The sequence below is a fragment of the Motacilla alba genome, chromosome 2, assembly GCF_015832195.1.
Source record: "Motacilla alba alba isolate MOTALB_02 chromosome 2, Motacilla_alba_V1.0_pri, whole genome shotgun sequence".
In the NCBI taxonomy this organism is placed as follows: Eukaryota; Metazoa; Chordata; class Aves; order Passeriformes; family Motacillidae; genus Motacilla; species Motacilla alba.
Genome location: NC_052017.1, coordinates 86,828,959 through 86,842,389, shown reverse-complemented (window position 1 = coordinate 86,842,389; position 13,431 = coordinate 86,828,959). Strand labels below are relative to the sequence as shown.

The 13,431-nt window shown below is 35.5% G+C and overlaps 1 protein-coding gene across 5 annotated transcripts in view; it reads left to right on the top strand.

Moving 5' to 3' along the window:
- Window positions 1–13,431, top strand: part of PTPN3 (protein tyrosine phosphatase non-receptor type 3) — a 158,074-nt gene that overhangs the window by 101,763 nt on the left and 42,880 nt on the right. For all 5 annotated transcript variants that reach the window (XM_038163408.1, XM_038163399.1, XM_038163416.1 and 2 more), the window contains 2 exons: window positions 4,907–4,970; window positions 9,968–10,140. In XM_038163408.1, the coding sequence (XP_038019336.1) occupies window positions 4,907–4,970; window positions 9,968–10,140 (237 nt within the window). The remainder of the gene's footprint in view (window positions 1–4,906; window positions 4,971–9,967; window positions 10,141–13,431) is intronic.

The following is a 13,431-nucleotide window of genomic DNA, read 5'->3' as shown; positions in this document are numbered from 1 at the left end:
TAATATGTCTCTTTAAAAACAAACAAAACCAATCGGTATTGGTATTAAACTTCATCCCCTAATTCAATCTGAATTAAGTTCAGTCTGACCTATTTAACATGGCCTTCAGCAAGAAGATTCTTCTTGGAGTAGAAAGGTAAAATTAGGTTTTTGGAGTTTCAGACTTCCAGGAAGTAGGATAATATAATGTAGATATTTTTAAATCTCATCAAATATGGGTATATAACATGAACAAGCAGGTGAGAGACCTTCACATTATTCTCTGATACATAAAACATTAGAATGCATGATTGTGCTGTAGAAAATAACCTCTGCAAAGAAATAATGTGCACAAGAACTCTGATGTGAATGACATGAGAAGTTACATAAGCTATAATTTTTTTGAAGTGCTTTTGGGCTTTATTAGTTATACTATAAATTATAAACTGAATAAAAAAATTATATGGAGGTCAGGCATTTCCTTAAGGTTTTTGAATTGGATCAGAAAGAAATTTTTTCCAGTCTTTGTTTTTTAAACGAAGTATGAACTTTTTTTTTCTGCTTGATAAAACTATATCTTTGTCATGTTATACGTGAGTTATTTGAATTTGTAACAATTTTTCTGGATAAGTTTTTCAGTAAGATAGTACAGTGTTCTTAATAATGACAGAAAAATGCATTCCAGTGAGTTGTACTTGCTTTTTGGGCCTTAATTATACAAAAAAAAATTCCTAGCTGTATTCTTTAAATACTACTGTCATTCCATCCTTTCATTTATTAACCCAACCAAACAGCTATTTCCTATAGAAAAGCAATAAAATCAGAAAAGTAATTAAATTCTAGGGGAAAATATACTGCATGGTCTCTGGATTTTTTTTTTTCTTCTTTGCTGTGAGTTGCATTTCAACTCCCTGGGATATACTGCAATCATCCTGGGTAAAATGCATGTCAGTAATAATGCTCTCATGCAGCAGCACAGTGAAAACTTGTATTTTTCCATTTCTAATGCACATTGAAGCATAAAAGACTTTTCTTTCATCTTTGTGCCTTGAGTGCTGCTCTTTCATACATCAGCCTCTCAGCCTCTCTGAACCGCTGCAGGTTTTAAAAACTGCCAGCTGGAGGCACATTTTCTGTCTTCTGCCAATCTTGTTCTGCCAACTTAGTTGAACTGAGTAAGATATGAATTGATAATAGTTGTTCCTGAAAATCACAAAGTAATGGCATTTTAAAATCTGTGGCAATATGCATTTTTTCAAGGAAGGGAAAGATAGTTTATAGCACACAAGACAGCAGGAATGTACAACTTCCTGTGCTACTTTTATTCCTGAAGAGCACAGAGGAATAAAACATACATGCTAAAACACTTTTCACAAAAGCCTTTTCTCATTTATAGAAAAAAAAATGGAGGGAAGTAAAACCCACAGGTTTTTCAGTTCAAATAATTCCGACTCTAAAATATGACGTTTAGGCAGTAATATTTTCAGCTGACAGCTCGTACAGTTGTTCCAAGCTTTCCTACTCACTTTCTCTCTGCTTCTCTCTCTCTAAAAATTTCTTTTCGTCTTGAAAGAAAAAGCTCCCTACACAGGGGCTAATTTTTTGATATTTTATTTCTGGCATCTTGCATGAGTTAATATTAATTCTTTGTGCAGGAATGGTGTCCATTCCCTGATCCCACCAAAACAAGCAAACACTAAAAACCACCAGAGTGGAGTTGCTTGGGATGTATTTGTAGTATGGCTTCTCAGTCTTATTTTAGATCTCAAAGCAGGATATATTTCTATAATGCCTGAAGTGGTATTTATTTAGGCTCTTTATGTAACACCATTTGTATCAAGTGGTTTTTCCTATGGACTGTGCAAACTTCACCATTAACGAGTTAGAACTCAAGGTGGCAGCAAACACCATCAAAGCACTCTTTCCAAAATTTTAAGTAAAATACTCTGCAGTGGTTGACAACAATACAACTATGCCATATGGTAGTAGTCAAAGGGGACCAAAAGTTTTCAGGAACAGAGGCAGTGAGAGAGCTCTGCTTTGGCAAAAAGGTGCTTTTCAATCAAAGCAACCTACGTAAAGAGCTGACTGATCAGTCAGCGACAATGCAAGTCACTGGGTTTAAAAAATAGCTTTGGATTTAATGCAGTATTTTGTGCACTCTGCAGAGTTATTCTCAAGGGTGCTTAATTGTTATGTGGTAATTTCCAAATGATTTTGCAAGTAAATATGAATGACAAAAACGTACAAATACTCTCTATATCAGCAGCAACTAAAGTTAGGTAGTAAATGCTATTTTATGTATGCAGTTTTTTCACTGCTTTGAAAACTTCAGAGAAACTGCTTGGGGAATGCATAATACATTGCTAGTTAAAACTTGAAAAACAAGTATCTTGCATAGCAAATTGGACAGAATCTTCTTTCAGTGGCAAAGTATAGGATTTACAGGTAAAGAAACTTTGTCTTTGCTTCAAGTCACAAGTATCAGCTGTTAGTACGAAGTTCTAGGACAGGACTGCCAGTTTAATAAAAAATTAGTGATTCTGTGGCCCACGGAGTGACAAATCTATTTTGATGCTTGTGAATGATAGGAAGATGGGACCCAAAAGATCCATCATTCTTAATATGCTACAACTAGTGAGTGCTTTTTAAATAAATAATGCAATTTAATGATTTGTGAACATTGCATAGTCACCGAACAGATTATTGGTGAGAGAGAAGGGCCACTGAACCACCAGTCATAATAACAGTAACTGCATTCTATTCATATAATTTTTGAGTATGCCATCTTCAAGAACTTGTTAATGTCTAAGAGCTTTGACACCTTAATCTCCTAGATTTTTTTGCTGGATTTTTCTAGGTGTTAACGTTCAGTGAATTTGTGGGCATAATGCTGCAAATGATTTTTAGTTATTTTTAAGTAAAAATGTCAGAGTAGCAAGTGTTCTTCATGCCTGAACTAAGTAGATTTAGTTGTACTTTAGGAAGAATGAAAGGAATTGAGAGGGGTATTCTATTTAGGAGAGTGTCAAAATAAAGAGACTTAATGCCCTGTTTTGGCTTGAAGTGATTATATGGTCATGCACTGAATCATGGGTGTTGTTTTGGTTTTGATGGGGTTTTGGTAGTTTTTTGTTTGTTTTGGGGTTTTTCAAGAAAAAGCAGGGGGCAGTGGAGAGCGATTGAGAGAGTTTTGGTACTTTAGGATGCTAGCTCCCTTTTTGTTGTTGGGTAGAGGGTTTTTCACTTAGTCTGCAAGGTTAGTTTTCTGTGTCCTGCATTTCAGCTGTCGCCGTGTTGGGGTAAGACCAGACCATGACGGCTATTTTGGAATAACTCCAAAAACTTGTTTGTTGAAATTTAGTCTAAGTCAAGGAATATGGTAAGAAAGAACCAGAAGCACAAAACTTAAGTGGTGCTAGTTCAGCACTAGAATCACACAGAAAGAAGCACAGAAAGAATTAATATACAATGAATTGCAGCTTAGGAAATACAATTGAAAATTTATGACTTGTCAGGTAGTTCAGAATAAAGAGCTTTTAGATGAGCAGCACAGATGACTGATGTTTGAGGTAGGAAGTCAAATGACACAAGTATTGCAAGAGTTGGCCTAACAGGAGAGGTGGATATGATTTCAATTTTCCATTAATTTTCACATCAGTTTGTCTTGTCAAAGAATAGTGTTGAAATACCTGTTTCTTTGTGGTTCTGTAATTGATGGAAGAAAGAATTTTCTGCAAATGGCATTGTTTTCCTCCTCTTGTGCAGGAAGAGGGATAGGTAATTCTGTTAATATTCTTGTTAGTAACTGGCAAATACAGGAGAATATATCCATGAAGGTTGTTGCTCTATAACTCAAGTGCCTCTCCCATGAGCAGTGGGGAATGAGTTTTTATGCCATCCTGCTTGATGAGAGCGGTGCAAAGACTGTGCCAAACTGAGAGGACTTTCAACAAAGTTCATACCTGATATCTAACATCCTGTGGAGTATCAGTTCACGAAAAGATTGAGACTTTTAGCAGTAAACTTACAAAACCCTTTCATGATTGTTTTTTAGGCAAACATGACTTGATTAGGACTTAAATAGGTTGCCTTAAGGCCTCCATAAGATTCCAGCTGACAGTAGATCCGAGATTTCTTTGTCCAAAAATGCAGGTTTTCAGTTACTGAAGTAGAACTATTGCAGAGAAAATTTAGGTATTTTAGACAAATATTGTTTTGCTGTGGGAAGGTGTGCAGGTGGGTAGAAGTTTGTTTAATTTAGCAAAACTGATAAGTGTATAATTAAAATGAAAATTGCATGAGCACCAATTGCAGATGTAATCTTTAACTTAGAAAATATGTATTCACACTGTGTATATTTAAAAATATGTGTTCAGTTCTAAAATTACCACATAAATTACATAGCAATGTTAATGAAGTGAAAAATTTATTAACACTCATTCCTATAGTTTTTATCCTTCTAAAATTATGATTTTATCTAGAGTTTTTTTAGTGATAAGTAAGACAAATACATATCTTTGACATTATGAAACGAATTCTGCAAAGCCTCTGCGACACTGCAGTTGTTGTAAGACCAACCTTGTCATGTCATTAGGGTCTTAAATTTTGTTCTTTTAGTCACAGTTGTCATATGACTCTAAAGTTATACAAAAGTTGACACATTTAACATTTGTGCAGCTTAGTGTAGAAGATGTCATCAAGTTTTTTGCTGCAAGAATAGATTTGGTGGGAGAGAACTGCTGTGAACTATTTAAAGATTAAACGAGGACATCTATTTGCCACTCAACACAAGAGATGTCTGCATATTATTCATTAAATATTTTACAGCTCTAATCTTTCAGGCTCACTGTACACAGTATTATTTTTCATTGTTTTATCACTCTAAACATTGCTCAGTATTTCATGGCCTGTTTCTGTCTTTTAGGGTGAACATTTTAAAAATTTCCTTTAAAAGGAAAAAGTTTTTTATACAACAACGGCAAAAACATGTAAGTAGTCCTCTAATTTTGTTTTGCTCTAGTGACCATATTCAATATTTTATATTGAATGTAACCTACAAACTGGTAGTCAAAAGGCTCTGTTGGGATAATGTGCCTTTGAAGCTCTGTTTTGTTAATTTGGTCTTGCTATTCTGGTCTGCTTATTCCCTCTCTCTCTTTCTCCCTTTTATTGTTTCTTTTCCAACACTTAATCCCTCCACTTTCAGTCTGTTGGACTGTATCTTTCCCATGGAGGTATCTTCTTCCTTGGAGACTTCGGGTAGATGCAGATCTCCATCCTTTCTCCAATATCTATTATGATAGCATATTTCCCCTTTCTCATCAGCATCTGCTGCTCTTTCCCCTGTTGCTCTCCCTGCCCTGTAGAGTTACTTAATGCAGTGAATCTACTAAACTGCTTGTCCCACCTAGGGTGAGTTTGTGAGGTCCCTTCAGCTTATGGGTCTCAGAGCTCAGGAAGAAAGCAAGGCTCCTGGAGGAAAGGAGACCTTTGCAGATGAAAAGGGGAATAGCCCACTTGCTGCTGTGTGTAACATGGAGGGCTTTAGGAACAGGCAAATTATGTGAAGATAGTTGAGAAAACAAATATAAAATTTTTCAACTGTTAAGAGATGGCTTCTGTTGGTTGCTTTGTGCTCTTTGCAGAACAATTGAAATATTAGTGTATTTAATGGGGAAAGAAATTTGATTACTGATTATTATTGTGCTGCCACAATATGAAAAAATAAGATATCTTTTTAAAAAGAGCATAGATTATTTTATATGACAGAAAAAAACCCCAACTTCCAGAAACTAGTGATCAGCAGATGTATAAATATTTTAATTCAGTTGAGGACAAAACTTAGTAAAAGGCAAGTGTTAACTTGTACCTAAAGTTCGTGGAGGCTCTTTCTGGTAGTACACAAGCTCTTAAATTTATAGGAACTGTGTTACAAGACCACCTCTTGACCCACATAGATTAGAAGGTGTGCTGAACACAGATATCTAAGGAGGCCCTTTTTTTTTACCCCAAAGGACTATGTTTTCTTCTTTTTTCTTTTCTGTGTGTCCTTCTTTTTTCCCAGTTTGGTGGGCTCTTTGCAATTCAAGGAGTGTGCGAGTATGTACGTGTTACCTTTCAGGATTCACGTTTAAAAAGAGTTAGTTTCCAGACACAGTGTTACTGCACTAATGCTTGCACGCACACAGAGCATGCACAGGGTGTGTCCTTACACACAGTAGGGGGATCTTAAGGTTTTTTTATTAGCTGTAAGTTTTTAAATGTTTTGTGTATACAGATATGTCACAGTCTGTTCATATATATTTGACTGCATGAAGAAATGAGTGGTTGATAGACCATTCTACTCACTTGTGAGCGTAAAGACTTACAAGTAGTAACTTCTCTCCTGGGTTTGAGGATTAAAAATTCACTGACAAATAATAATTTTAAAATTAAATATTTTCAAATATACAGATAAGTACAGGCTTTCAGACAGCAGTTTCCAAATGTGTCTGTGAAAATAAATGCAGTAACAGAACTCTCTGAGAATGATTGGTAAAACAGGGCTTGGAACTCTATGATTTTAAGTCCCTTCCAACCCAAACCATTCTATGATTCTCTGAAAATGAGTGTAGTCACAGTGGTTTTGTAATATGGAAGAATAAATTGTCAATATAGAACTATCTGTGGACTTAATGTAAAATATGTGTGTTCATTACATAAAGACTTGACTGCTGTCAAAAGTAGAATTTTTTACTCTGGAGACCTGTGTAGCTTTTGAAGAGAGCAGCAATCCTAATTTGTTCAATTAAACATTTGATAAATGATGACAGTTCAAGGCTCTTGATTCTTTTATCTTAGCTTCTCTTAAGTGATCATAGTTCTTTGTTTTGTAACCTACGGAGATGACAGTAATGCATGCAGTGTCACGCTTAAAGAGCTGCAGAACTGTAAGAAAAGTAAGGCCAGCTGCATGACCTTTTTACTCCTTCTCAGTTTATATGAAAAAGCAGACCAGGTGTGCCACTGAATCTGTGGATACATTCATCCTTGTCAGCCCCCTTTGTTTGAAATTTAGGGCATCAAGTGTGCAATGCTCTGGTGATATTGCTTGGAAAAGCTTGCTGGTGTCGTGCGGTGGGAGAGAGGGGAGTGGAGTCCCAGGGGTTTCACCAGAATAGTGGGGTGCTTGAGGGGTGTGTGAGGGCAGATGGCTGCATTGGTGTCAGTCTTCAAAATGATCAGTTTTTTGCTTGGGAAAAACAAGAAGCAAAAAACAGAAGCAAATAGGTAAATGAATCTGAAAGTAGGAAAGATGAAAGAGTATGGGGAAAACAGAGCAGATACTGTATATTCATAGGCAAGGTTTGACTAAAGATGAAGATAGTACTGTAGAACCTCTTTTATATTTTATATGTCATACGTAGATTCTTTACAAAAATCTACAGAAAGTTCTCAAAGGCAATGGATTTGCAGTCCTCTGGGATGCTCCATGTTTCATTGATTTGTTCTCCTTATTTCTCCTTACGCCATTTTTTTTTTCCTTACGCGCCTTTTCTGAAAAAATCAACTTACCTTATCTTACTCTTTCCCTTCTACTCACCTTCTCTTTTACCCTCCCACTGCTCCGGTCTGTTGATCAGCTACTTGATTAGGAGTATGCAGTATTTCTTTTTCTACTGAAGAGCCAAATAAGGATTGGGGAGCAAGACTGATGAATCAGTGAATGTCTGATGCTAGAGAAGCTCATGACATATAGGCTTAATGAAGGGTGCAGGATTTAAGGTAGGAATAGGAACTACGCTGTTTAAAGGCAGCATTTTGTACCTTTTAGAAATGAAATTTTATTTTCAATGTGCTTATCTAATGCTTAAAAACAACTTCATTTGCTGCATACTAAAATATATCTTCACTTTTTATGCTGTAGGTATTTTCAGATTTTCTGTTAATGGAGTAGGCATAAAACTGATGCAGAAATTCTTCCATATGCTGAACTAGCAAAACACTTCAGTTATGTGGAATTGCTCCCTTTACCTCAAATTTCTCTAATCCTTATTTCTTGATAATCATGAAAATGCCATTCTTTTAGAACTTGAGTTGAGAAGTATGATGGGCATTAGATCCTTGGATCCCTCCTCACCTTTAAAAAAGTACACAGATTTAACAGTATAACTTGCAAGGTGGCCTGTTAGTGAGGCAGATTGTTATTAATAAAATATTATGTTAGTCCAAAAGTTGAACAAATTTTTATGAAACTTCTCAAAATATTTTTCCTAGCTTAAATCCATATTGAAACTTTCAGCCCACTTAAAGGCTGCTAAGAAGGTTCTGTGACAAAAGAAAAGCAGACTTGTAACAAGCAAAATTAATTGCTGCTATCAAACCTAAATTTAAAAACAGAATATTAGATGTACTTTGTTCCTTATCTTTATACTATAGCTTTTCAGTATAATTGAGATGCTTGGTTAAAATAATTTTTGTGGTGATTGAAAGGCCAGTGCTTCAGGCCAACAAAAATATCCATACACTTCCTTTTATTTGTCTGCTGGAGTAGTAAAACCCTTCAAGTGGTATTCAACCAACAGGGAGTATGTCAGAAGTAGCATTTCTCATTAAACCTTTGTGATGTATGCTTTATATATTCAAGAAATTCTGAGTTAAGATTTGCTGTGCTTTCCTGCTTTATTTTACATAACTACTTAGAAGCAATTGTGGTGAACTGACAAATTGTTTCCAATATGCAAGAGACTCAAAAAACAAACCCACATCTTGAAAAGAAAATATGTTTTAAATGCTTTAATAGATATAGAGAAAACGTTCCTTAAAGACTGTAATCAGTTAAATGTTTTTCAGTTCTTGTGTAAAATCAAGAGGAAATCTTTTTTTCTCTTGAGAGTCTCACTGTTTTTCTTAAAAGCATGTCTGAAGCCATTGATTCTCTGGACTACACATGAAGTGATTTGCAAAATGCATGATTGGTCTCAGATATGTGTCAATTGTAGAAGACTGCCTAGAAATAAAAAGAACACAAGAAAAACAGATTGACTATAGCAGCCAAAATGGTTTGTAGTTACTTCCCAACAGGATTGTTGCTGTGAACAAATGAAAGGTTGCCTGTCTAATTATATGCTGAGATGTCAAAAATCAGTCATAATTTAGAGGAGCTAGAAAAGATGAGTGATGAAAACTTGTTTTTTCACTGAAGTGCTGAGCTGTGCTGGCAATTGTCTCAGGTCTCATGTTACCTTTATTTCTACTCTGCTTTGCTCTCATTCCACTTTCTTTGCAATAACTAGATTAACTAACCAAAGCTTTCTCTTGTATAAAACTCTTAGGATAAAAATTGATGGCACAATTGTGTTGCACTCAGGTTTCACTGGCACTTTGGCACTAAACTTACTTGCGAGACTTTGCATTGAGACGCGCAAGTTTTATATTCTGCTGCCTTCTGAACCTCAATATTTTCTTTCCCCAAAGAAAGATCACTCTTAACATCTTCAGTTTCTTCTGAAAGAATATCAAGAATATGCTTTTTGTATACTCTGGCACTTGAAAGAACATTATTGAATTGAAGCCTTACACGAAGAGTTTGAATTCCAAGAATGAGGGGTTTTTTCCTTTTGACATTGCACCCTTAATTAAATGTTTTAAAGAATTTTTGTTTGTCTTAAGAGGTCAAAATCTGACTGGAAACTTGAAAATATGTTTATCAGTATTACATGATACTCATATATACAAAATCTTCACCGCTCTAGACTTAAATATTTTATAAACATTTCATAAACTTGTAAAGTGCACATTTTGCAGTTTGGAATTTCAAATAGTCACAGAGATATTTTGGCCATCTCCAGCTCAAAATCTACTATATGCTGTTTTTTTGTTTGTTTGTTTGCCTCAATGTATTTTTCATGTTTAAGCTTAAAATAATTCTATTGTTTTTTTATGATCTTGTTTGCTGTTTCATCTACTTGTATATGTTGAAACATGGTGTTCCCTGCTGTTACAGAATGAATCCAGAGAGCATATTGTTGCCTTCAACATGTTAAATTACAGAGCATGCAAAAATCTTTGGAAGTCTTGTGTAGAGCATCACACATTTTTTCAGGCAAAGAAGTCACTACCTCATGAAAAAAAGATATTATCACATTATTGGACTCTGGGTTCTAGAAATCCAGCAAAGTAAGTATTGTGTGAAAGCATGTTTTGCTCTATGATGGGAATGGGAGGATTTGTGTCAGTAGTAGCTCAAGTTGGAGTGGCAGAGTTCAGTCCTGTCCATAGCTTTGTTCCAGTGTATATATGAGCCATTTGACAAGTTATATGGTTGTGGTTTCACTTTCTGTAATGTGATCCCCTTACAGTACAACTTTTCTTATAATTGCCTCAAAAGGTGTTTGGATATAAGTTTTTCTACTATTTTTTCAACTTGTTGCTTCATTCTGAAGTATAAAAACACTGGAAAGGAAAAATGTCATGTAGCTAATGATCCAGTAAGAGAATTTGCAGAACAGATTTGTTTTGAAATGTTTAACCATTAGTGTCATGTACACATTCTGTTTAGTATGTTAGGGCAATTTCTGGAGTGCATCACACCAACTACTTACTACTGACACAAAGATAAAAAACTTTTTTCCCATTCAGGTATTCAAGATATCCCTGTTGTGACACTTCTAATCCTTTTGTCTCATTGGATTCTTCCAGTTACGGAGCACTAGAAACACTAGTTTCCTAGTGTTGTCTAAGATCTAGTTACCAAGAAGTAATTCTGTAGAGCCTGTGATTCTCCTGTATGAAGCTGGGATTATTCCTCCCCATATGCAGTAACTGAGCCCTATTGTCATAAAAGTCAAGCTGCCAGTTTATTGTCCAGTCACCTGAGATTGTAATGCCCTTCTCCATTTCTTTGCAGTTGGCCCTTATTTTGGCTATCCTGTGTGATTTTCTTTTTACTCTCCTCTTTTATTTTAGGGGCTTTAACACTTTTTGATAAGTACCAGTCACAGTGATTTCTTCCATTATGTTGATTTGTCCTGTTGTTACATTTATCAGCAATTCAGCTACAAAGGTGTCGTCCTGTGGCTTCATTGTCTTTTCCATCCCATCCCAATCCACCTGCCCCACCCCAAAAAACATTCTGTAATGAAACATGAAAAAGTATTTAATATTAATAGTGAATGAAAAAAGAAAGTCTTGTGTTGTTATCCTCTCTGGATGTGAGATTCTGGGGTTTTTTTTTTTGACCCTTTGATGATCTGTAGACTCTCTAGAGACATGCTTGTTCTCATGATTTTTGGAGAAATATTTTATTGTTTTCTTTTTGTTCATGGCTGGTGTGTTTTTGTGAGTTTTTTGTAGTGTGTTCTCTTAAAAGTTTAACTTTACATGTAATTTGTCAGACTGATTTTCTGTCTTCTGTTTGGATAAGCTTCAAGTTCTGAATGATATCAACATGCTTCCAATGGCTTCTCAGACTTTGATGGCTTTCTGCCTTTTTACACTCTGATATCTCTTGATACTGCAGAAATTAATACCAAGTGCACTGGTATTGCTTGTAAATGAAGCAGTTAACCCCTGACGGCAATGTAGGAATTCTGATAAAATGTTATGCTTTGTGCTGGAGTATAATTTCATGTTTTCACCTAGTACTAGGTCATAGCTGGATGATCTGGTTTCTAGGCCATGGAAAAAAAAAAGTAGTTGTACAAACAGAATTCTAATTTTCTAACATTTTAAAAATCCCTGGTTTTAGAATTAACTCATGGGGTGTTATGACCTTGTTTTTCGTGTAGTGGAGGTGTTGAAGTGACTCAAAGTTTGTTGGATTGTCAGGTCCTGGAGTCCTTTATTTCTTTCAAATTTGCAAAGAGATTGAAAATCCTGATCTTTCTATAGGACAGATATATATACACACAGGCATTCCACAGCCTTTGTAATGTTAAGAAAGAAAATAGTATGAGTTCCAAAGGGTACCAGTTTAGTATCATTTCATCTTTTAACCAGACGTTTTATTTTTGACAAATCTGCTGTTACAATTTCTTAATAGTCTGTAGCATACAGGACAATCCTTGTTGATCTGAATAACTTAGAAATAATTCTTTTCAAGTAATTTTAATGCTATGAGACATTGTATTTGCTCAGTTGCTTACTTAGACTTCTAAGGAATCTCCAGGGGGACAATCAGTTATGAAGATACCTTCCATGAGCTCAGGATAACCTCTTTGGCCTTATTTTTACCAGCAGTAAGCATGAATTTTAGGATCTACATAGGGAAGAAGTACCTCAGCAACCATTGCTATGAAAGATTGCTTAGCTACATAAGAAGCAACAATAATTTTGAAAAGCTTTGAGTAGTTCCTATGAACTCAGCAAATTATTTCCTCAAAAGATTTAAGGAAAATTGTGAAAAAGTCACTTCTGAGGTCATATTTACTTATTTAAAAATTTTACTTAAACTTTACTTTGTTTATGATTGTGGAATGTTATAAGACTTTCCATGTTCCTTTTCAAGGATGGCTCTGAACTCGTGGAAGTTACACAACCAAAAAAGAGAATCTGCATTCTCCCTCGTGAAACGGAAGAAATTTTTGTATTGTGTAAATCAAACAAACACAGACAAACCAAACCACAAAACCAAATATGCACAAAAAAGCTCCACTGACCACAATGTGCAGTCCTGGAGGTTTTAAGATTGATGCATATTAAGAATCCTTTTCATGCAGCTTCCATCAGCTTTGAAGGGTGCCACATTCAGGTTTTACCATCTTAAGTATCACAGGTTTTCCTATGGAATTTGTGACTTTCTTGTTCTGTGTTCTACACTTATGTGAGGCAGATAGGCTAGCATTTATTGCATCAGTTCAAATAATTGCACTACTTGAGTACAATTTCTTAGTTGCACATACCTGTGCCCTTCTTGATTCTCTTAGCTTAAGGTACTAGAGGCATTCCATTTAAATTAGGCTGCTGAGTTGTATAAATCACCTGTAAGCCTTGTTCAAGGAGCAGACTGAATCACATCTCCCAGATTCTGAGAGGTAAATTCTGGACTGAACACTGAATAACCTCTCCTAGATGCATTCTCATTCCTTGTTGAAAAGCTAAAAAATGTGTCTGTATTTTTCACCAAGGATAGCCTCAGTAATAGATAGGAGAAAGGAAGCATCATTTTCAGATAGTACAGCCCATTCCAGAAAGGCTTTGGCAGCCTTCCAGAATGTTTGCTGAGAAATATGCTGATATTTGGCATCTGAAGGGCAGCTACTTGAATTCAAGAGATTATTATCTCTGTGCCTTAACTGAAATATCTAGAGACATACCCTCTAAGTGATTTTATGGTCAGGATTACTGGTTTAAGATTAGAGTTAGGGTTTAGGCTTCTGGCTTCCATGAATTATGTTGCACTTCAAGTTGTCTGTGTTGGAATATGCATCAACAGCCACTTGTGAAAAAGAAAAACTTATTAATGTGGAG